Genomic DNA, 25,525 nt, shown 5'->3' on the forward strand with positions numbered 1-25,525 from the left:
TCTATCCAGACTGCAAAAACTATCTTCACGTCAGCAGTAAGGCTGTTTCACTTTCTTATCATTCGTGTTTTCACTAGAGTCACACTTTTAATTTTCCTCCAAGAACCTTACTTTGCATTCACAATCTGGCTAACCATTTGGCACAAGAGGCCAAGCTTTCAGCCTATCTTGGCTTTGGACAAGGCTCCCTCACTAAGCTTTATCATTTCTAGCTTTTGATTTCAAGTGAGAGATGTGTGACTCTTCATTTCACTTGAATACTTACAGGCTAGTGTAGGGTTGTTAACTGGGCTGATGTTGTTGGCACAATATTGTTGTGTCTCAGCAACTATGGAGGTGTGAGGAGAGCGAGAGACGGGGGACTGACCAGTCCGTGGGGTAGTCAGAACATACACATTTATCAATTAAGTTTGCAGTCTTACACGGGTGCCATCTGTGGTGCTTCAAAGCAGTCACAGTAGTTACATCAAAGATCACTGATCGTAGATCACCCACCGTAGCAAATGTAAAAATAATGAAAAAGTTTAAAATATTGTGACAATTGCCAAAATGTGACAAAGTAGCAAATGGTAAAGGGGCCAGTAGACTTGCTCAGTGCAGGGTTACCACAGACCTTCAATTTGTAAAAAAATACAATGTCTACAAAGCACAATAAAGCAAAGTACAATAAAGCAAGGTATGCCTTTATTGGTTTTCTATGTCATAAAATTAAACAATCTGTTAAAAATCATAGAATCTTAACAAAAAGCATAACAAGAATAAAAATAAGACCTGTACACCCACCCTCAGATCTAACTCAGTGCCTAATGGCCAGACTCTTAGTGACATAGTAAACGTTTGATGAAAATTTAACTGTATTTAATGTAGTAAGAATCAACTTCTTATGATCCAATCTCTTGAGTTTAATAAGGAGACAATAGAGTTAACTTTTTTGGCCCCAGTAGTCTAAAGCAATAATATAAATTTGTTTAATAATGTTCTGCATGATAGCATAATCAAATTATTTTACATATATTAATGTTTAAATTACAAATTAAAGTTACTTTGTCATTTTCTATTGTTACTCATAGAATCATGAAATTTAGATTTCATTTTAATTCAGTTTTACAACCCTATTCTCAACACTTTAGCCATTAAAAAAGACCTCATTAAATTATTTAGGAACACTTGCTAGTCCTGTCACTGGATAAAATCACTATCTGCAGACCTGATCTCTTTTTTCTTGCCCATTTCTATTCCACTAAACCAGTACCACCTCAAGCATAATATATTTTAAAACAAATGTTCCCTTCCCTTGCCTATCTCCTCCTCCTCCTATCTTCTGTGTTTTCCTTTATTTGGTAAGTCATTCACTCAACAAACTTTTGAGTCAGGCACTGCTAGAAACTAGGAATGAACGATAATAGAGTATGGTCTCTCTGTCATCTGGGAAGCTTACATCCTAGTAAGGCAAGACAAATCAGTGAACACAATGAAGTGGAATAAATGTTGTAGTAAAGATATGTATATGGTACAGTGAAAGCATGTATGTGACCTATCTAAATTAGACTACCATTGTGAGTTTGAAGAGGTGAGAGAAGCACAATATAGCTAGAATATAGAGAGTAGGGGGAATGTGGCATAAAAGAAGGCTAGAGACTTTGGAAGGGGTCAGATCATATAGGGCTGATTTGGATTTTAAACTAAGTGCATGCAAAGGCCCAAAAGGTTTCATCTGGGTTTACACAATCAAATCTATGCATTAAAAAGTTCGCTGAGTGGGGAGCACCTGGATGGCTCGGTCAGTTAAGCGTCTGACTTCAGCTCGGGTCATGATCTCGTGGTCCGTGGATTCAAGCCCTGTGTCAGGCTCTGTGCTGACAACTTGGAGCCTAGAGCTGCTTCAGATTCTGTGTCTCCCTCTCTCTCTGCCCCTCCCCTGCTTGCTCTCTGTCTCGCTGTCTCTCAAAAAAATAAACATTAGGGGCGCCTGGGTGGCTCAGTCGGTTAAGCGGCCGACTTCGGCTCAGGTCATGATCTCGCGGTCCGTGAGTTCGAGCCCCACGTCAGGCTCTGTGCTGACCGCTCAGAGCCTGGAGCCTGTTTCGGATTCTGTGTCTCCCTCTCTCTGACCCTCCCCCGTTCATGCTTTGTCTCTCTCTGTCTCAAAAATAAAAACGTTAAAAAAAAAAAATTAAAAAAAAATAAAATAAAATAAACATTAAAAAAACTTTTTTTAAAAAGTTCACTGAGTGGTGTCTGAGTGGCTCAAGTTGGTTAAGTGTCCAACTCTTGGTTTTGGCTCAGGTCATGATCTCACATAGTTCATGAGTTTAGGCCCCACACTGGAACTCTCTCTCTCTCTCTCAAGATAAATAAATAAACTTAAAAAAAAGTTCACTGAATGTTGGGGCGCCTAGGTAGCTCTGTCAGTTAAGTGTCTGACTTCGACTCAGTTCATGATCTCACAGTTCATGGATTCAAGACCCACATCAGGCTCTGTGCCGACAGCTCGGAGCCTGGCATCTGCTTCGGATTCTGTGTCTCTGTCTCTCTCTGCCCCTCCCCAGCGCGCGCGCTCTCTCTCTCTCTCTCTCTCTCTCTCAAAAATAAATAAACATTAAAAAAAATTTTTTTTTTTAAGTTCACTGAATGTTGAGTGGAGAAAGATTGGAAAGGACAATGGTGAATGAAGAAAAAGCTAACCAGCAGGCTACTGCAGTAATTCGGAAGAGCTCTTTCTGTGGCCTGGACTCCATAGTAATCTCTCTTAAACTCAACAGAAAAATAAATAAGCCTTCAACAAATTATGCTTGAAGAAATAGATAAATGGATGCTATGAAGAAGATACATGCTTACCCCATTGGTATTTATGAAGCTCCTCAGCCTATTCTTTTTGTGTGTAATTTTTTATTATGTCTTGTACTCTAGCCCCTCCTTCCTAAACCAGAAAGGCCTACATTGCAGAACAAAGTTTATTTCCTGCTCACAACACAAGAATCTAGGTACTGATCAGCAGAATTTCTTTGTAGAGTCCCACATGACCTACTACAAGCCCCAGATGTATCTCTAGATTGTCTCTGATAGTAGGTTAAATCCATTAGAGTAATTGTGCAGAGAGACCTCACAAAGAGACAGGGCAGTCCCTTTTGGAGAGAGCCGTATGAACAAGTGACTGAGTTTACAGAAACTTTCATGTTTCATTTTGATTCTAAAACTGTTTGGTGCCCAGAAGGCCACAGACCTTATTTATCAGATGGATGGAATAATTTAAGAGGCCTAGAAAATCAGGGCAGATTGCTTTTTTTGTGGAGATTTCCAATCTGAAACCCAGTTTTGGAAATAATGAGCAGTTTTATATGTGAGTTGTTATTATAGGCAGCTGAGCTCAGCTCATCTGGGCCTTCCTTACAGAGCCTATGAGGCATAGAAACAGAAATACCCTCACTGCTAAGAGGTCTGGATTGTATCTGTAGCATGACTTCTGCATGATTTCTGCAAGAAGCATGCCAGTAAAAATTAGTCCCTAGGGCTCAGGCTTCCCACAGGGTCTGATGTGTCAGCCTTGTAATTTTATTTGATTTCCTGCTTCATGATTTCCCTTGTTGTTGCTGTCACTAATAACTGTACATTGCACAATTCTTAAAATGACTTACAAGTATTATATGCTATTCTGAGGTCAAAAGAAAGCTCAGGCTGAAACATTTACCTACTTTAAAAGCTGTGTGCAGCATGTATTCTTTGGAGTGCATTTTTTAATCCTTTTAAGATCCTTGGTTCCAAGTTTTGTGCTCTACCCATATATAGCAAATTCAACAGGTGGTGAATGGCTTAGGTAAGATATTTCTTGTAAGAAATTGACTTCTCCATTAGCTTTTGGCCTTGGTTCACCAACTTAGATATAAAACCTCACTGTGGTATATAATAACATTCTCTGAGCCCAAAACTGCATGTGGTACAAAGTCTTTCTATCTTAAAAACCCCAGTTTAGATGTTTAGAGAGTATTAGAGATAAAGCGTGTTGCCAGCCAAATGATGCGTGTCCTCATCTGCTTAGTATAGAAGGTGATACTACTGGGTTAATTTTATTTTAGTAAAACTAGAAATGTAAAGCATATAAAAAATAAGTTCATTTGGGATCCGGCCACCAAGCCAAAATAGAATTCTCAGCTTGTTTTCAGGCCAGAGAGTTATACATTGAATGGTATTGTGATTTATAATGGAAAACTGATTCATGAATTGGAAAAGAAGTTGAAATGGGACTTTTAGATCTAGAGACAGTGCTTTACCTCCAAATGGGGGGAAAAATCTAGTGTTTTATTATGACTCATAGAAATAATTCTTTTTTTTAGAATACTCTGAAGTTTGAGTTTTCTCCAAGCTTATAACACATGGATTTATCAGTCATGTAGATGTGTTTTAGGATGACATGGAAGAAATTCAGAAAGAGAATGAAGAATGCTATAGACTTATGGCTGTCTGCTTAAAAATACTTTAACAGGGGTACCTGGGTGGCTCAGTCAGTTAAGCGAATGTCCAACTTTGGTTCAGGTCACGATGGCATGGTTCATGGGTTTGAGCCCCACATTGGGCTCTGTGCTGACAGCTCAGAGCCTGGAACCTGCTTCGAGTTCTGGGTCTCCCTCTCTCTGCCCCTCCCCCACTCACGCTCTGTCTCTCTGTCTCTTTCTGACTCTCTCAAAAATGAATAAACATTTTTAAAAAATACTTTTAACAGGGAGTTAATGTAGAAAAACTGCCTTCAGATTTTTTGTGCTTTTAAAGTTTATTTATTTATTTTGAGAGTGAAAGAGAGCAGAAGCAGGTGAGGGGCACAGAGACAGAATCCCAGGTAGGCTCCATGTCATCAGTGCAGAGCCCAGCTTTGGGCTCGAACTCACAAGCCATGAGATCATGACCTGAGCCAAGATTAAGAGTAGGACACCTAACCGACTGAGCCACCCAGGTGCCCCAGATTGTGCTTTTAATGTGTTTTTGTTTCCCCATCATTTTGTTAAAGTTCTGGGAATGTCATAGATAATTAGACATGAACTTTATTTGTTAATGTTTACCAAAAAAGACCAGGTTTTGTTTCTTTTCATATGCAAACTTTATGTGTAAGACTAGATAGTAAATATGTTAGACTTTGCAGGCTACATACGGTTTCTGTTGCATAGTCTTTTTATTTATTTTTTTTATTATTTTTTTATTATTTTTTTTTTATTTTTGGGACAGAGAGAGACAGAGCATGAACGGGGGAGGGGCAGAGAGAGAGGGAGACAAGGAATCGGAAACAGGCTCCAGGCTCCGAGCCATCAGCCCAGAGCCTGACGCGGGGCTCGAACTCACGGACCACGAGATCGTGACCTGGCTGAAGTCGGACGCTTAACCGACTGCGCCACCCAGGCGCCCCTAGTCTTTTTATTTTTAATATAACCCCTTAAAAATGTAAAAGTCATTCTTAGCTCTTAGGCCATAAAAACAGGCCTCAGGCCAGATTTGGCCCATGGGCTATAATTTGCTTACCCCTAACCTAGAGATCAAAGTGCAGGTCCCAGTCTTAGAGCATGTGAATTCTGTTTGTAATGCCTGGGGATTTTTGTTTGTTTTTGTATTTGTATTTATTTTGGTCATTTGAGAAATACTGAATCACAGTCAAATCTTACCCTGAATGTACTCTTCCCAGTAATGAAGAAAAATGATTTGTGTCCATAAAAGTGTGATTGCATAAGATTTAAGAAACAGTGCAACCATAGAAGATATACAATGGCAAATAAAAACACAAAAACATTCAGTATCACTAGCCATTAGTGAAGTGCAAATTAAAACCAGAATGAGATATTACCTCTTAGAATACATAAAATAAAAAATCCTGCTAATACTAAATGCTGGCAAGGATGTGGAGAGATTGGATCTCTCTTACATTGCTGTTAAGAGTGTAAAATGATATATCCACTCTAAAATTCAGTCTTGCAGTTTGTTAAAAAACTAAACATGAAACTACTGTATGATCCAGCAATTATACTCCTGGGCATTTGTCTTGAAGAAATGAAACTTAGAGTTCACTTAAAAACCTGTACACAAAAAGTATAGCTTTATTTGTGATACCCCAAAATTGGAAATGATGAAAATATCTATCAGTAAATTGTTATACAAACTGTAGTATGTCTGTGCAATGAATACAATTCAACAATAAAAAGGAATTTTTATTGATACACACAACTTGGATAGACCTTGAGGGCAGCATGCTGAGTGAAAAAAGCCAGTCTCAAAATGTTACACACTGTATGACTCCATTATTATAATATTTTTGGAATGACAAAATTATAGAAATGGAGAATAGATAAGTGGTTGCTAAAGGTTAGGGAAGAGACAGGATAGACTATAAAGATGTCACAAGAGACTTATTTTGTGGTGATACAACAGTTTTATATCTTGATTATATTGATGGTTATAAATCTGTACATGTGATAAAATGTCATATCAGTGTACACAAAAATGTAAAAAAGTGAGTGCATGCAAAAAATGGTGAAACCTGAGTAAGGTCTGTAGTCTAATTAATTGTACTTCGCCAACCAATTACTTGGTTTTGATAATGCACTATAGTTACATCACCATTGGGAGAACTGGGTTAATGGGTGCATAGGACTTCTGTGTACTATTTTTGCAACTTGATTCTTGCAAGTCTTTATTATTTCAAAATAAGATGTTAGAGAGCATAGTAAAGGGAATGGGGGGGGGGGGTAGATGGGGAGAGGGAGAAAGAGAAGAAAGAAACAATGAAGGCTTCCAGGCAAGAGGTGGAGTAAAACGGACTCATTTTATCCTTTTATCTAAAACAACAATAATAAAATTTTGTAAATAAGAAAAATCAATGAATAAACACTTTCTAAGACATGATACATCAAGCAATGAAAGAAAGTGATCACTGAGAGATGCAAAACAAACAAAATGAGCCCTGCTTACTGTCTTGAAAAAGTCTCCAGTCTGTAGTACAGAGAGAGAGAGGAACCCATTGTGGAGCCCAGCAGACTCTCTGATTTGAGGAGACCATGATGAGGGTCCACACAGACCAAGACAGTGAGAGTTCATAGGACGAAGTACCAGAGGAAAGACGGCCTTGTGTTCACACTGGTCCAAGAATAATGCCTGTGCCACCTGCCAGACTGGAAAAAATTGTAATTCATGGGGCACTGGGTAGAGCACGTAGTTGTTAGAAACAATTATCCCTAGAATGAACATTTCCCCAGAACTGCCTAACAAATCATAAAAGCAAGAGATGAAATGCTTAAACTGTTTCCAAGTAACTGCATCTCTGAACCAAGCTCTAGATTTATAGGAATACAAAATCATCTAGCACCCCAAAAAATAAAATTTACAATGTCTAGCATCCAAGCAAAGATTAACAGACATGCAAAAAGGCAAGAAAACATGATCCATAATAAAGGGAATGTCAGTTGAAACCCACCCAGAACAGATACGGATGTCAGAATTAACAGAGAAGGAAAATAAGTTATCAAAACTGCATTCCACATATTAGAATATAGAATAAAGTTAAGACATGGAAGATGTACAAAAGACCAAAATTGGATCTCTAGAAATGGAAACTACAATGTCTGAGATGAAGAATACAGTGGATGGGATTAAACATAAAAAATTTGAAGAACAATGAGCCTTTTTGAGAATATTTTTGGGCAAAACTGTCTACTTGCTCGAAGTCTAGAGGTCTGTTGACTTTGTTATTATTCCAGGTAATTGAGAGAAAATGTAATGATGGAAACCATTAAAACTAGTTTAAAAATGGGGCCAGATCATGACCTGAGCCAAAGTCGGCTCAGTCAGTTAAGCAGCTGACTTTGGCTCGGGTCGTGATCTCCTGGTTCATGGGTTCGAGCCTGCATCGGGCTCTGTGTTGACAGGTCAGAGCCTAGAGCCTGCTTTGGATTCTGTGTCTCACTCCTTCTCTGCTCCTTCCCTGGTCATGCTCTGTCTCTCTCCCTCTCTTAAAAACAAATATGCATTTAAAAACAATTTTTTTAAACACTAGTTCAAAAATATTTTCTTGTCGGTAATAATTTGTTAAGATGCCTGGGGCTGCATTGTTGTTAAGGGCAGGCTGTAAATACTTGTAGAATGTTGACAACATTGAAATATTTGGTTATAGAATTGTATATGGCTAGAGGTTTTATTTGTGAAATATATGCAGTAAAAATAATAAAATTTCAGAGTGTTTTCATGTTGTTTCATAAGTTTATGATTTACTTTCCTAGCCAGTTGGTAAACTTTTTGAGCATATTAGTATGTCTTTGTACATCTTCTGAATATAAAGATGTAAACTACTTTAGCATGGTGCTTCCCATAATGGGTGGTCAGTAGTGTTTATAATGTAAAAGAGGGAATCTTCCAACTATGAATCATTGAAGTTAAATATGCTAATAAGGCAGCACCAGAATTATCCTTCTGAATCGAATGTAAATAAAGTCTGTCATAGGGTTGGGAAAGGGAGATGGAGGTCAGGAACAGGGGAGGGGAAGGGAGAAGCTCACCTTAGTGAAGAAGCTTTTTAAGCCTAATTTTAAACAAGAGAATTAAATTCTGCAAATTACGACTTAGAGCCCTATCTTTATCCACAGAGAGTGCTGATTAGATCAGGTGTATTTTGGGTTAAATAATGACTAATGCTTCTCAACTAAGTATTTGGGGGGAAATAAAAGAACTTGGAGATTCATATATTTGGGTAGATTTGGACAGGGTGGATTTAGAGAGCAAACGCTGTAGTTTAAAAACGTCCTTAGAAGAAACTCTTCCCCCCGTTTAGTTAATGGAAGCCAAACTACATAGGGATAGGGTAGTCATTTCCCTTTTTTTGGCCAATAAAACACTGATTATCATTGGCAAGGGGAATTAAATAAGGAACAAGTTTTCTGCAACCACAAATTCCAGTGTGTGTTGCAAGATTTTTGTAGGAAGGAATTTATAAACTTTACAAATTAGAATGGAGTCTCCACAGATTCAGGCCAGAGTATGAAAAGCTTTCGATAAATTACTTATAGGCAAGATAGAGAAAGCTATTTTCAAGCAACCCAAGTGGAATTGTATAAATATAAACTGTCTTGTTTTTTGAGTATTGTCTCTAGCCTAAAATTGCTGTGTGTTTATTTTGTTAGTAGCAGTAGCACGGTGTGCAGTATGAGGGCTAAGGGCAGGCTGCCCCAGGAAAGGCCACTTTGGCATAAAGATGATTTCAAGTTATAAGTAATCAAAACCCAGTAGATGCAGTAAAAGCTGTCTGCCTCTCCCTCAACTGCATAAATTTACTTTGGAAAGGAAAGACTGTGCCAGCAAGAGAGCTATTAACAGAGACTCCCGTTTACCTAAGAAACTTACCTGCATAACGGGGCAACTTTTGTTTTTCAAAGCATCTCCTTTCACTTTCCTGCTAATGAGCTGCTCCCCTTTGTATCTTCAGGCCCCACCCCTTTCCTTAGCTCATATAAGCTTCAAGTTGCCTCACTGTCTTTGGAATTTCATGTGTGTGGGGATTCTCCATATGCACACATACTAAATTTGATTTTCTCCTGTAGATGTCTCATGTCAATTTGATTCTAAGTCCAGTTAAAAGGACCATAAGGCAGAGGAAGGCCTTTCTCCCCAACAGTAGCCTCTTCTGTTGCAAAAGAAAATGAGTAGATTGGCTTCTCTTTCCATAAGCAAGAAAAGCATAACTGGGGAGGTGACACATAAAATATTAAGGAAAAGATCTTAGGTATTTGGGAAAACCTTACTATCATTTACTATTGATGCCAAAGAGTGTAAGAAAATAATAAACTTAGAGCAACCAATGTTCAAGATTTCCAATTCTTTCCTCTATATTTATTTGAATTACTAGGAAAAAAATTATGTATTATAGAAAACCTATTGCGTGCAGGTACCTCAAAATCCTGACCTACCAAATGCAGCACAGGCACAAAAAGAAGAACATTAAAATTGACATAGCTGAACTCCTTAATGACAAGTTGGAGGAAAAACAGAAGCTTCTGTGAAATAACAAAATTCAGCCAGGTAAATTTGAAGACCTAATTGGCTTTATTAAACAATTAATGATTTGGGCAGCACCTCACCTAGCAAGTAGAGGGGCACACCGAGGTGTTGTACAAAATGGAAGGTTTTTCCAGAAGGAGGATGGGACCAAGAAAGTTGTTAGCAAAAGAAAAGGATTATTCCAGGCTAGGCCCTTTCTAGGGGGGAAAAAGGGGGTCTTCCCATGCAAAGGACCTCATCATTCTCTGGGGAATGAAGAGGTCCCATGTGGTAGAGTCTTGTTGCCACTGACTAAAAATTCCTGACTGACCAGCGAAGACTACATTTCTGTGGGAGTTTGAAACTGCAATTAGATTATGTATTAAGCATCTGTTTGGGAACTTGTCTAAGAGACACCATTTGGGCCTGTGATGTTTTGTTTTGTTTTGTTTTGTTTTGTTTTGTTTTGTTTTGTTTTTAACACATCTAACACAGGGATTTACCAATTGGAATGAGATTTTAATCAGTTTAATGAGAAGTAGAGTCATGATGATACTGAAATCTAGCAAGAGAGAGGTACCTGGGTGGCTCAGTCAGTTAAGTGTCCGACTCTTTGATTTCAGCTCAGGTCATGATCTCATGGGTTCCCAGGACCAAGCCCTGCGTCAGACTGTGTGCTGAGTGTGGAGCCTGCTTGGGATTCCCTGCCCTGCCCCCCCCCCACACACACACACACACATTAAGGGGCGCCTGGTGGCTCAGTCAGTTAAGCGTTCCAAATTCAGCTCAGGTCATGATCTTGCAGTTCATGGATTCAAGCCCCACCTTGGGCTCTGTGCTAACAGCTCAGAGCCTGAAGCCTGCTTCAGATTCTGTGTCTCCCTCTCTCTGCCCCTCTCCTGCTCATGCTCTGTCTCTCTCCCTCTCTTAAAACTAAACAAACAAACATTTAAAAAAATAAAAAAGAAATATAGCAAGAGAAGTAGAAGGAAAAACTCCAGAGGAACTTGAAAGATGCAATGAACTCTAAAACACTGATAGATAAGATTATGGCTCAGATTAAAGGGGAGGCAAGAATTCAGAGAAGAATTTGTTTCAGAAAAGCACTCGACACAAAGATTGGATGGTGTAAAGCACCTTTTCATCAGCTAGGAATATCATATGGTACTAACAAGGGAAAAACTATGCTAAAGAAAAATTGTTTCCTGATTGGTGTGTTTGGGTTCAGCAAAGAAAATGTATATAAGGAATTGAGACAGTGTATTCACAACTCTCCTCAGTACAGTTTGGTTTTTGGTTGGTTTTTTTTTGGCAGTGCAATATTATTATTTATTGGGTTCTGTTAGATTTGACTCAAACAGCTGATACACATTTCCCCAAACTAAGCCTAAAAAGCTTCACACAAAAAAACATTGTCAGCACCAAGGATATGTTATCACAGAGGTAGGTGGCAAGAGATTTTTGCCCCCTAAGGCTGGTATTTGGCTTGGTTGAGCACTACCTAGAAGCCAGAGTATAGAAGTGAGTTGAAAAGAGCTATTTATGTATATGTTCAGAATGGGTAGCTATTATACCTGTCTGAAGGCAAAGAAGAGAGAATAGGAAATCGCCCTTACACTTAGGCAACTTGCAAGAGAAGTACGAGAGGAGAACCAAACTCACTGGTACAATCTTTCATAGCACAGTGACACCTAGAACACAGTCTAGTGTGTTCTCACACATCCATAGCAGTTCCTCCTCCCTAGGAGGCAGGTGGCCTAGAGTGAGGGCTTGAGCAAGTCTTCTCCCTTAGACGCCTACCATTTTAAGGTAATTTGGGATGAACGTTAACACCTCCTTAGGCCTATCAATCCTAACTGAATTGACTGAGGTTTTATAACATAAACAGTAGTTTGAAACACTAAAAAGCTTACTTTCATATTAAATGGCTTCAGAACTCTGTATGAGGTCGATATTAAGATGTTTTTTACCTTGCTACCAGGGCTTGGAGATGGAAATGTCACAATCGGATTTCTGTTGTGATGGGGATAATAAGACCTCAACTCATAATACTAGCTCCGTGATACTTATTTACTAATACATTTCATCATTGAAGTTGGAAAAGAGCATTATAAAATTACAACTCAGAGATAAGAAATGGTGCCAACTTTTTTAAAGTATTTCATGTTTTGTCATGCTAAAACAGGGCCCTAAGATCAGAGAATTGGGTGAGGATTTGGAGGAGCTTAATATCTTAATCACATAATTTCTTCTAGTTTCCCCGTGGGTCTAAGTTGGTAGTGTTTCTTCATGTGGGGAGGAGACTGAAATTCTGAAGGTTGTGCTACTGGCTAGTACAAAGAGCCTGTGACCTTGGGCAAGTAACTTAATGAGTCTTCCTGGGCCTCAGCAACCTTCAACCATAAGACTTTACCCAGGCTTTGCTTCAAATAATTTCCACTTCTTGGTTAGAGCTGTTCTTAGGAAAATCAGCATATACATAACTCGCATAGAGAGTAAACTGAACCATGTGCAGAGAGAAGAATCCGAAAGTCATTAATTTTAAAATGACCAATGCTCTCGAAACTTATTTAGTCCTTCTCTCAGTTGCCAGTTGAGCCCTGTCCCCACTCCGGCCTAAGCTGTGGTGGCCCAGGCAGCCCACCCGGGTGTCAATCACTTGACCCAGTGGCGTAGCCAACTGGCTCCCTTCCTTCTCGAAACCCTCACAGAAAGATGTGCCCCAAAACACTCCTGGGAATTGTGAGGAGAAACTGTCAACGTTGGAAGACATTCAGTAACCCTTTGCCACACTGGTAGTCCCTACCCCAGAGCATACGTCACAGCCTCCAGACCCCAGGATCTGGAAAACAGAATAAAATGCCCCAGCGGCTGCACTCACGCACTTTCTGGCATTCCTTTCAGCCATAAAGGCTTCCAACCACTTTGACTCCTGGGTGGGTCAACCGTGAACAGGGCGTGTTGATGTGGGGCAGCCAGTCCTCCTCAGTACAGTTTTGATTGGTCTCTTAAATTCAGAGTTGCACTGGAGCTTTAGACGAGGTATACCACCTTCATTACCTTGATTGAAAGAGAAAAAAACCTAGAACTAAAAGAACAGAGATGGGAAATAAACCAGGTGAGCTGTATCACTGCTACAGCATATGACTTTGAGGGCAGGGAGCAGTAACACAGAGCCCAGCAAACTCCTGAAGTGGAGACTGAGCTGAGCATCTCGGGAGACCAGGGCTGCTAGATTTCAGAAGAAAGAATTCCAGAGAGGAGGGATCTGCAAAGGGTGCCCATGAGCATTCATACGTGTCAAGAAATGACTTCATCCCTAGTACAGTGTGAATGAACTTCAAAATGATTATGCTGAGTGAAAGAGCCTAGATTTTTAAAAAAGAATAAAATGCATACTGTATGATTCCATTTATTAAAATTTTAGAAAATGCAACTAATCCATAGTGACACAAAGTAGACCAGTGATGGGGGGTAGATCAGTGATGGGGATTTCATGGGGGAGTGTCTGGAGGTGACAGAGAAGGGAAAAGAAGATGACAGAGGAGCAAAAGTCAACTTTTACGAGTGATAGATATATTCATTATTTTGATTTAAGAGATGGCTCCACAGATTTTTACATATTCCAAAATTTACTGTATTGCATATGTCTTTTATCAATTGTACTTAAATAAACCTCTTTTTAAAACCTGCACACACAAAAAATTGCAGATAAAAAAAGAGTAGCTTCCCTTTCAGTTGTTCTGAGAAAATGAAAGGAGGGAATAAGCCCAGGTAACTGCAACTCTTTCCCGACTCACACTGTCTTTACTAAGATTTTTGCTGTTCCAAAGTGTTTTTCAGTTTCAGAGATGTGTTGTTAGGATCTATGTCATAGTCAGATATTGTTCTTGTCAATGAAGATATAACTTTATGCAATTTTGTGTTTCAGGGCTCATGAATCAAGCAAGCAAACATGAAAAATGGATTAAGGCCGATGCCCCAAAAGGCACTATAAATTTTAGAAGTCAAAGCTGGTTTCAGTCCCTGAAACTGCAGGACTAAGAATGGTTTGAATTTTACTTATAATTTTTAACAATGATCAGCAGATCTAAGACTACAAAAATGCAAATACCACAGTTCATATAAATGTTGAAAACAATTTAGAATGAATACTAGTGAATTGTCTTGTGGAGACCTTTTCAAAATTTGTACTTAGCTATTGTATTCATTTTTTGTTGCCCTGCAATAAATTACCATAAACGTAACCAACTTAAAATAGCATTTACTTACTAGCTCACAGTTCTGTAGGTCAACAGCTCTGCATAGCTAGGCTCTCTGCTCAAGGTGCACAAGGCTGGACTCAAGTTCTCATCTAGATCCTCTGGGGGAAAAAAAAATCTACTTTCAAGCTTATTCATATTGTTGCCAAAATCCATTTCCTTGTGACTATGACTGAGGTCTCTCTTTTCTTGCTGTCCATCGGTAATCACTCTAAGCTTCTAGAGGCCACTTGCATTCCTTCTCATGTGGCCCTCTCCATCTTAAAGCCAGCACTTGCTTCTCGTGCACTGAATATCTGACCTCTTCTGCAACCAGCTAGAGAAACTGCTTTTAAAGGGTTTGCTTGATTAGATCAGGCCTTCCCAGAATAATCTTTGTTTTGCTCTGTGATGTAACATAATCATGGGAGTGCTTGCTCATCATATTTACAATTTCCATTTATACTCAAGAAGAGAAGATTATACGAAAGCATAGGTCATGGGCAGCAGTTATCTTGTAAAGAAGCATTTCTTTCACTTTAGCTCTCTTGTAACATGTTAGTATTTCTTATGACATCAATGTAAATGTAAGCTGTCAATAAAATACATCATAAAAATGATGCATTTGCTACTGATTCTTAATTCTTTTTGCATAATCTAAGATACAATGCATTGGGAAGAGGAGAAACATTCAACTGTTTTACAGCCTGCTGTATGAAGATTGATTTTTATTTTTACAATGGTGTACTGTATAAAGTTATTTTATAAATTCTCTTTCTTTCAAGCTTACCTGTCTACTCCTGGGACATTTAATTTACATAAGACTGAATAGACCTATCTTTCAGATTATGTCTTTTATGGTTAGGATAAATCAGCTCTTAAACAATGGTTTATAATAAACCTTTTCTTTCTTTCTTTTTTAAGTTTATGTATTTATTTTGAGAGAGACAGCACAAGCAGAGAGGGGCAGAAAGAGAGAGGGATAAAGGGTCCGAAGCAGGTTCCATGCTGACAGTAGTGAGCCCGATGCAGGGCTCAAACTCGCAAACTGCGAGATCATGACCTGAGCCGAAGTCAGACACTTAAACGACTGAGCCACCTAGGTGCGCCTATAATAAACCTTTTAAAATATTATGACTTATAATAGTCTCTTAATATTTGTTTAGAGTCCTGTCTATTTTTAACTTCATATTTATGAAACAAAAAGTGAACTTTGTGGAATATCTCAAAGTCTCCTTTTAGTACAATCTTCATGAAATCAAAATTTATTAAAGAAATTGGGACAGTACTCATGTTAGTATGTTTGATGTGATGTGTGTGTGTGTGTGTGTGTGTTAGATTATTAAGTAGAGGAAACTGTGAGGCAATGAGGCAATTTTTATAATCTTTTTTCACCCTCATGCAATTATATAAATATTTTCATGATTAAAAATAAAGTTTGTGAAATTAGTCAACAACAGCCAGAAAGGTCATGAGCATAACAAGCAGTAAACTGTACTTAAAATTCTTAAAGGAATTGTGCATATTTGAACCACATAGTTAAGTCCAAACAGAAAGGAAAAGCTGCCATATTTTGCTCTCTTGACCACTCACCTATCTATGGCAAATGCCTAAGAGTTGAAGACCTAAGTAATATTTTGGATATTTTGAGTACTTGGCACTGAGTACTTGAAGATTTTACCACCTGTTCCTTCTGCTTCTTGGTACTCCTTTATAGCCCACTTTTTCTAACACCTGCCCCCCTTTTTTTTTTCATTTGTGTGGTTATAAAATGTGTCTTTCCAAATGTGTCTCCTGTTTTGTTTAAAAGAAGATCTTACTCAAAAGAGTTTTAGAGCGAGCTTTGACAGTTAAATACCAAACACCCTACTTGGTTTCTAGAGAATATAACAGGGTGTCTTTCTCCTTATTCTGATCTTCCCCATGCAGGTTTTATTCCTTTAAAAAGCAGTTGCCTCTTTTATAGGTCTCTCCAGTTGTGTGCTTGAAATTCTTAGGGAGCAGACACTTAGGGATCAGAAACAAATTTTTCTGCAGCTGCCAAAAATCTCTAGATTTAAAAATTACCCTCTTAAGTCATCTTAAATCTCTTGGCTCATTTCGGAAAGCTTCCTACTCAGCTGATTCCCTTGCAGTCCACTTCTAGGTGGACTATCCTATTTCAGAAACTCTTTCAAAATCAACCTTAAAAAGGGGGAGAATTATTAAAAACATTTAGGTAATACAAGGTATTATAATCATACTTTGTGCAGCCCATTTTAAACTTTTCAAAATAATTTTCATATTCTTTACCTTACGTTTTATCCTTGCTTCCGATTTTGGGGGTACAAAGAGACTGTGATTAACTTCATTTAAGGGATAACCAACAGCATTTTCCACAGAACTAGAACAAACAATCCTATAATTTGTATGGAACCACCAAAGACCCTGAATAGCTAAAGCAATCTTGAAAAAGAAAAACAAAACTGGAAGTATCACAATTCCAGATTTCAAATTATATTATGAAGCTGTAATATAATCAAAACAGTATGGTACTGGGACAAAAACAGACACAGATCAGTGGAACAGAATAGAAAGACCTGAAATAAACCCACGATTATATGGTCAATCTTTGACAAAGGAGGCAATGGGAAATGGGAAAAAGAGTGTCTTCAACAAACGGTACTGGGAAAACTGGACAGCTGCATGCAAAAGAATGAAACTGGACCACTTTCTTATACCATACACAAAAATAAATTCATAATAGATTAAGGACCTAAATGTGAGACCTGAAACCATAAAAATCCTAGAAGAGAGCACAAGCAGTAATTTCCTTGACGTTGGCAATAACAGCACCTTTCTAGATATATCTCCTGAGGCAGTGGAAACAAAAACAAAAACTATTGGGACCTCATCAAAACAAAAAGCTCTGCACAACAAAGGAAATAGCCAACAAAACTAAAAGTCAACCTACTAAATGGGAGAAGGTATTTGTAAATGACATATCCAATAAAGGGTTAGTATCCAAAGTACATAAAGAACTTACACAACTCAACACTGAAAAAACACAAATAATTCAATTAAAAAATGGACAGAAGATATGACCAGACACTTCTCCAAACAAGACATCTAGGTGGCCAACGGGCACATGAAAAGTGCTCCACATCACTCATTATTGGGGAAAAGCAAGTCAAAACCACAATGAGATATATTACCTTGTACCTGTCAGAATGGCTAACATCAAAAACACAAGAAACTACAAGCAGTGGTGAGGAAATAGAAAAAAAGGAACTCTCTTGCACTATTAGTGGGAACTCTCTTACAAACTGGTGCAGGCACTGGAAAACAGTGCAGAGGTTCCTCAAAAAATTAGAAATAGAACTACCCTACAATCCAGTAATCGTACTACTGGGTATCTACCCAAAGAATATGAAAACACTAATTCTAAAGGATATATACATCCCTTTGTTTGTTGTAGCATTATTTATAATAGCCAAATTATGGAAGCAACCCAAAGGTCCATTGATAGATGGATAGATAAAGAAGATGTGGTAGGGGAGCCTGGGTGGCACAGTTAAGCAACCGACTTCGGCTCAGATCATGATCTTGCAGTTTGTGAGTTTGAACCCTGTGTCAGGCTCTGTGCTGACAGCTTGAAGCCTGGACCCTGCTTTGGATTCTATCCCTCCCTCTCTCTCAGTGTCTCCCCAGATCGCACCATCTCTCTTTCCCAAAAATAAATGAGCTTTAAAAAGAATTAAAAAAAAAAAAAGATGTGGTAGATATATACAACGGAATATTATTCAGCCATAAAAAGAATGAAATCTTGCCATTTGTAACAACATAGATAGATCTAGAGAACATAATGCTAAACAAAATAAGTCAGAGAAAACATGATTTCACTCATATGTAGAATTTAAGAAACAAAATAAATGAACAGAGGAAAAAAGAGATGAACATAAAAACAGACTTTTAACTAGAGAGAACAAACTGATGGTTACCAGAGGGCGAGTGGCTTGGGGGGATGGGTGAAATAGGGGAAGGGAATTAAGAGTATGCTTGTCATGATGAGCACTGACTAATGTAAGGAATTGTTGAATCACTATATTGTACACCCAAAACCAATATAACACTACATTTTCTACACTGGGGGAAAAAAAAAGGTATGTAATAGAGGAAATAGGTTAAAAGACTGATCCAGTATTACCAACACAGCTTGTTCATAGCAGTCAGAACAGAGTTGTGCTTGCTCCTGGACTCTATCGAGTGTCACATAATATCAAATAATGATATACCACCGTGTGATCACTTGAATTCTGTAGTTATTATCTTTTACCAGAGTGGTAAAAATCCATAGATGAAAGCTTATTAACACTAATAAGGAGTGGGCATGTGGTGGCTCGGTTGGTTGGGCAACCGACTCTTGATTTCGGCTCAGGTGAGGATCTCACAGTTGTGAGATGGAGCCCTGCGTTGGGCTTTGCACTGAGCATGGAGCCTGCTTAAGAGTCTCTCCTTCCCTCTCCTTCTGTCCCTTCCCCACTTGTGGGCATGCACTCTCTCCCTCTCAAAAAAATTAAAAATTAGTAATAAGGAGGAGGTACACAATTAATAACCCGTATCTCCTAGCATAAAATAGGGAGAGCATCTTTTTTGGCATAGCATATTTTAAAATTCCTCTATAGTGCAGATGTGATTAAAAAGAGATCTTTCTGAAACATTGCAGAGACATCCTTTCTATTCACAAATAGTTCATGTTTCTATTTAATTTGTCCCTGACTGTTAAGTCAAATGTTGAGATGGGTCCAGGGTCAAGTGGCATTTAGTTCTTATTGTTAAATGTCTAGAAATAACAAGAAAGCCTGGTTTCCTTTAAAAATGTATGCCCATATTTATAATATATCATCACAGATCCTTAAAGCCATTGCCCTGGCTCAAACTCCTACTCTGACTCCTATGGCTATCTCTGCTTTCTTTTGTAAAGAAAAGCTTTTAAATGGTTGTCAAAAACATCACATCTCTCAGGGTTGTTTTATATGACTGTAACCTTAGATTTGATAATCTCATCAAAACTATCAGTTTGATTAAGGTAAATTTAAGTGGAAAATTTGCAGTGTAGCAATACTTCATTTGGCTTTTAAAAAAACCACAATTAAACCAATTAGAAGAACTAATAATGTATTTAGAAATATTTGTATTTGGAACAAAAATCAGGAGATGATTTGCTGGTTGTTCACACTGTTGAGATCCAGCTAGTGAAAATACTTGCATCAAATGAAGTTACCAAGTTCTAGATTTTTTTGTTCTTCTTGCTTGAGGCTGAAGGTCATACTACTTCCTCTTGACTACTGTGTGTTGACTCTGTCACTGTCCATTCTACATTTTTAGGTGGTGGTATCTCATGTTGTTTTGTAAGGGGCTTGCCTTCATAATCATAGCCAAACCAAAGTGGAGGGTCACCAGGGTTATATTCCTGCTGCTGAACTATAGATGACATTCTCTTTGCTGCCTCCCTGCAATAACAATGATTAGCATTAGCCAGTTGCAGAAGTAATTACTGGTGTAGAATTTTCAAACTAGAGCAAATTTGGAGTTAAAAGAACTGTCACAAGTTGAATGAATTTCACAACTATCTTGCCTTACCGAGAGGGAGGGTATGGGTAATTATGTGAATATTCAGGATCCCAAAGCTTGAGTAGCTCATAGCTCTCTGGTTCAGCCAGTTCAGAGATTAACAGATACAGTGAATGGGTAAGGAAACTGCATGGTCATGGAGTAGGAACACTGAGGGCACTCTCTAGTGTTCCTGAGTCCTCTGGCTCTTATTTCCAGTTTCTTTGATGAGGGAGTATCCTAACCAGCCAACCTGCAAAGGTCCACCATGCAGGAGCTCATAACCCAGAGTCCCCAGATCCCTGTTGGATATGTGGGTGAACTTCAGGGAGGTCCATGAATTCCCTGAAAATTCATGCAGTTTTGTGTCTAATATACATTTTTCTGAGGAGAGGGTTTGTGACTCATCAAACTCTCAAAAGGTGTCAGCGACTAAAATGATTAAAAATACCATTTCTGCCTTTCTTAGGAAGAAATAAGGAAGAAAGCAAAGAAGGCATCTAAAGGTTGTTCTGGACCCCAATTTTAAATTGGGTGAGTGTGGGTTTCCACCACCAAACAATTCTTTTTTCTTTTTCTTTTTTTTTTTTTTTTACATTTATTTGTTTTTGAGAGAGAGAGAGAGAGAGAGAGAGAGCATGAGCATGGGAGGGGCCGAGAGTTGGGGAGACACAGAATCCAAAGCAGGCTCCAGGCTCTGAGCTGTCAGCACAGGGCCCAAACTGGGGCTTGAACTCACAAACCAAGAGATCATGACCTGAGCCAAAGTTGGACGCTTAACCGACTGAGCCACCCAGGCACCCCCACCACCAAGCAATTCTTAGACAGCAGCTGGGTGCCCTACAATGCAACCCAGTTCTGACACTGTCTACCCAGAGATAGCATCAGATTCCACGGGTTCAAGGCTCAGTCTCACTAGACTGCCCTCCACTTTAGATCCCAGTTGCAAGTCCAGGTTGTCATCTGGGCTTCTGACTGACCAGCTATAGATCAGAAGTTCCAACATACCCCTTTTTTGGATTGGATTAATTTGCTAAAGTTGCTCACAGAACTCAGAGAACCATGTTGGTTACTGGATCACTGGTTTATTATAAAAGGGTATAACTCAGGAGTAGCCATATGGAAGAGATATATAGGACATGGTGTGGAGAAAGGGTGAGGAGCTTCCATGTCCTCTCCAGGTGCACACTCCCCAAATCTACACACATTCACTGACCCAGAAACTCTCCAAACCCTTTGAGGATTTTATGGAGACTTCATTATGTAGTCATGCTTGATGAAATCATTGGCCATTGATGACTGATTTAATCTCCATCCTCTCTCCCTCCCCAAGAAATCAGGGGATGGGTCTGAAATTTGCACCCCCCATGCCCGTTGTTGGTTCGTTCCCCTAGCAACCAACAAGCTTCCATCCTAAGCTGCTTTCCAAAAGTCACCTCATTAACACAAACCCAGTTATGGTGGAAAGGAGTTTGTGATCAATAACATGACACCTATTTTCATCTTTATGTCTCTGAACTAATTTCAGGAACTGAGGGTGAGACCAAATATTATGACAAAAGATGTTCCCATTGCCCTTATTACCCAGGAAATTCCAAGGGTTTTGGGAGCTGTGAGCCAGGAACCATGAAGGAAGACCAAATATATATTGGTATCTAAATGACCAAAATATGTTTCTCATAAATCATAATATTACAGCATCAGAAAAATAAATAAATCTAACTTGAAAACATGTCTTTTTGAGGGTAGAACAATGAGACCAGTGCTTTAAAAAAATTGAGTAATTGGCAACTTCTGTAGGATCAGAAATGAGTAATGATAGTTGCCCATGAAGGGGATACTTTGCCCACTATTGCCAAATATTACATTGAGTTATTACTTGCAAAAGTCTTGAAACATAAAGAAGCTGGTATTACCCATATGCTTTGAGTTAAATTTGTGCTCAGTGGCTATAGGAGTTCAGGCAGGACAATGACATTGGTAAAAGGCTGAGATACATCAGTTGTTTAAAATGCTGTTTCATTTGAACCAAATTTTAGATGTCTTAAAATAATTATAATGAAACTCAACAGGGAGACAACCAAAGCATTGCTAATTCCATCTCTTACCACATTACTTTTGGTTTCTATATTTGCACTCACATCTCTTACCACATTCCTTTTTGGTTTCTATATTTGCACTCACATAAAACAAAACTAAACAAAAAACGAAACAAAACAAAACAAAATACTAAAAGCAAAAAAAAAAAACTAAAAACAAACCACACAAGTTTAAAAGAACAAGTGTGAGTAAAAGCAAGTTATACTAATTTCTGCTTCTGAGCCAACAATCCTATGGACTAAAACTTGGCAAACAAGTGTCTTCTCTTTACAGAAATACTTATTCTCAAATTTGAAAATGATAACTTTATGATCAAAGATGAAGTTTTGCATTCTGTTGATGTTTTAATTTTTTTTAAGTGTGGTCCTACATTTGAAACTTCTTATATAATCTTTATATAAGTAGGACTTCATTATGCAGTAATAATAGTGTTCTATCTTTAGCTGTCCCCACTTTCTTCTGAAGATTATTCTCCCTTTCCAATTCTGTGGAGTTGAGATTGACATGTCTATGAAGGTGTTTTCCATGAGATTGTTTTCCCTTAAGTACTTACTGTAGCATAATCCCAAATGTTAAGGGAATCTGAAGCATAAATTATTGGCACCATCAGTTTCAAATGTAAAGCAGTACCCTAGGCAACAGAACTTCATTATTACTTACCCTTCACCCCATCTCTGCCCATTTAAACTTGATGCATCTTTCAAATCTTCAAACCAATCCAACCTCTTGTAAAGACCCAAACCCAATCTCTTCCTCCTCTGAACTTCTATAAAAAGTTGATCATAGAGGGGAAAATGGGTGATGGGCTTTGAGGAGGGCACTTGTTGGGATGAGCACTGGGTGCTATATGTAAGCCAATTTGACAATAAATTATATTAAAAATAAATAAATAAATAAATAAATAAATAAATAAATAAATAGTTGATCATAGAATTAATTTCTTTCCAATACATAAATTCATGGCATTAATTGTTTATAATTATAAACTTTATTGTTTTCCTTTTGTTTAATAAGGTATTAAGTTATTTAAGGGTGTATTCCATTTCTTTGTATCTTAAAGGACAACCAAAACAAGACACTTCCAGCAGTTTATCCCAACAAGGAAGCCCTTTAGGTCTCTTATCTTCTGCAGGTTTGAAGCATTCTTAGGTTGCTATTTCCAACACCCACTTGCCCTCTGCCTGCCAAACTGCATTGTTCTGGACATACATACTGTAGTTAACAGTTGTTGATAATGATTCAATGCTACTGATGATAAGGCAACTACAACTATAGGCAACAATGGTCTTGACCTTTAGGAAAAGGATGAGTTTGGGGAGTAAAAGATTTGTAAGTAATTGACCAAAGTATATGTAACCTTTGGCCTCAGAAGGGCAATAATTTCTGAGAGTTCTAGATAACTGGTAAGAGGATAAATACTCTTAACGCTAAACTTGGTAACATATAAATATTGGGTCATACAGTTCCTTAGTCAGCTACAAGCCACAGTAAATTAGATGATAATTAGGGCAAATAATGGGAGTTTGAGAAAATAACAAGAAAGCTGGGGATACTGAATCCTCAGTATAGACAAAAAAAAGTAGGGAATGCATAGGGAAGAGTACTCATTAAATGCAATGTGATGGGACAAGATCAAAATGAGCTGCATATTGAGCACTAGCTATGAGGGAAGTGCCCAATTTTACCTTAAGCAGTTAACTTTAAGGAGAGCAAAGAGCAATTTTATTTAAGATAAAAAAAAAAAAAAACCAGCTTATTTGGGTATAGCAGAGGAATTGCAATTCCGGACAAGCACGCTATGGTAAACCATAGCCAAGTCCAAAAAGACAAAGGGAAGGTCAGCTTTTATTAGGTTTCAGGAGGAAATTGGGGAGGGCTGTTTTCAACAAAAGTTTATTGGAAAAGAACAAGAGTTTGAGGTTGTGGCAGTTTCTCATTGGTTACAAGTAGTGGTCAGAGCATTGTTGCTGGGTCAGGGAGGGATCTTCCTTCCTTTTCTGAAACACGGGAGATAAAGTTCTTATGAAAAATGTCCTCCCTTGTTGAAATACAGTTGACCCTTGAACAACATAAGGGTTAGAGGTGCCGACCCCTTATTTCTTGGCTCCCTGCCACCCTTACCTTAGCTCTTAGTGGTAAGCAACGCTCTTTGTTCTACCTGTAGTCAGCTGCACTGAGACTTAAACATCCAAGGGTCCCCTGATCTTTGGAGGTGATGCTCACAGACCAGAGAGGAACAAAGGATCAGGTCTCAAACCCTCCTTCCCTTCCCTTCTTCCCCTAGTCTCAAATGTCAGGAGGTTAAGGCTTTCTGTGGTCTAGAGTGTTTCTAGGGCCTATCTTAAAGCATGTATGCTTTCACAGCAAGAGTAGTCCTAGGGAAAAACTGAAAATCTGAATTTGACCTGGAACAAATCTGGGATTATTATTAGGATTTGAATGCCAGTATAGACTATTCTGAAATCCACGTCCTCTCCACTCTTTAGAAAATCCTTAGCGCATTGGGGAGCCTGGGTGGCTCAGTCAGTTGAGCATCTGACTTCAGCTCAGGGCATGATCTCACAGCTTGTGAGTTCAAGCCCCTTGTTGGGCTCTGTGCTGACAGCTCGGAGCCTGGAGCCTGCTTCAGATTCTGTGTCTCCCTCTCTCTCTCCACTCCTCCCCTGCTCACACTCTGTCTCTCTCTCTCTCAAAAAATAAATAAACATTAAAAAAAGTTTTTTTACAAAATCTTTAGCCCATGAACTAGCTATCCTCACCACCTTACTTAGATCTTTGGCATCCTCCTATGGACTGACTCCTAAGGCTGAGGACCTGGCCAAGAGAACAGACCAGCATGCAGACTGGCAGCAAATATCTCTGAACTCTTTTTACACATCCTGTGTTACTGTGTGTTTGCACACACACACTTTTGAAAAGTATCAGGGAACTTGAAAATCTAGAAACTGAATATTCCTGCCAAAAAGAACTCACTCTGTCTCTGTCTCTCTCTTTCTCTCTTTCTCTCTCTCTCTCTCTCTCAAAATAGTTTGGTATCTGGTATGGTCAATATATGGGAGCTAGGAAATATTGAAAAGAAAATGTATAGTTAGGAATTACTGTGTACTCTAAATTTCTTAGAGTACATATGGAATCCTTTGACTACCTTCCACTCTGGCTGGACCTAAGTGAGTCCCAGGTCCTTGGACCTTGTAGGAGATGATTTGGGAACTGAATCCAGTATGCTGCAGTGGTAGTCATCATTACTCATTTAACCTGGTGAAACAGGTTTCTCTGGATCAATATAGAACATGATTTTCAGGGGCACCTGGATGGCTTAGTCAGTTAAATGTCCAACTTTGGCTCAGGTCATGATCTTGTGATTTGTGGGCTCAAGTCCCTTGTCCAGCTCTGTGCTAACAGCTCAAAGCCTAGAGCCTGCTTTGGATTCTGTGTCTCCTTCTCTCTCTGCCCCTCCCCTGCTTGCACTCTGTCACTTGCTCAAAAATAAACATTAAAGAAAATTTTTTTTAATTTAGGATATGATTTTCAAAATGATATGCCACAAACAGTTGTGAAACATTAGATGTTTAATAATAATAAGGTACTGAAGT

At 38.6% G+C, this 25,525-nt stretch overlaps 2 protein-coding genes across 5 annotated transcripts in view; one reads left to right on the forward strand and one right to left on the reverse strand.

The window, feature by feature from the left end:
• The window catches only part of FAM185A (family with sequence similarity 185 member A), a 76,674-nt gene extending 61,814 nt beyond the window's left edge, over positions 1–14,860 (forward strand). For 2 of the 3 annotated variants that reach the window (XM_058725323.1, XM_058725324.1), the window contains one exon: positions 13,931–14,860. In XM_058725323.1, the coding sequence (XP_058581306.1) occupies positions 13,931–14,043 (113 nt within the window). In that variant the 3' untranslated portion in view covers positions 14,044–14,860. Of the gene's footprint in view, positions 1–9,907; positions 10,042–13,930 lie in introns of all 3 variants that reach the window. The other variant, XR_009260541.1, reaches the window with a different exon arrangement.
• Positions 14,861–19,380: 4,520 nt separating this feature from the next.
• Positions 19,381–25,525, reverse strand: part of FBXL13 (F-box and leucine rich repeat protein 13) — a 214,883-nt gene continuing 208,738 nt past the window's right edge. For both annotated transcript variants that reach the window (XM_058725326.1, XM_058725325.1), the window contains one exon: positions 19,381–19,732. In XM_058725326.1, coding sequence (XP_058581309.1) covers positions 19,546–19,732 — 187 coding nt within the window. In that variant the 3' untranslated portion in view covers positions 19,381–19,545. The remainder of the gene's footprint in view (positions 19,733–25,525) is intronic.

Source organism: Neofelis nebulosa, chromosome 4, assembly GCF_028018385.1.
Source record: "Neofelis nebulosa isolate mNeoNeb1 chromosome 4, mNeoNeb1.pri, whole genome shotgun sequence".
Taxonomy (NCBI): domain Eukaryota; kingdom Metazoa; phylum Chordata; class Mammalia; order Carnivora; family Felidae; genus Neofelis; species Neofelis nebulosa.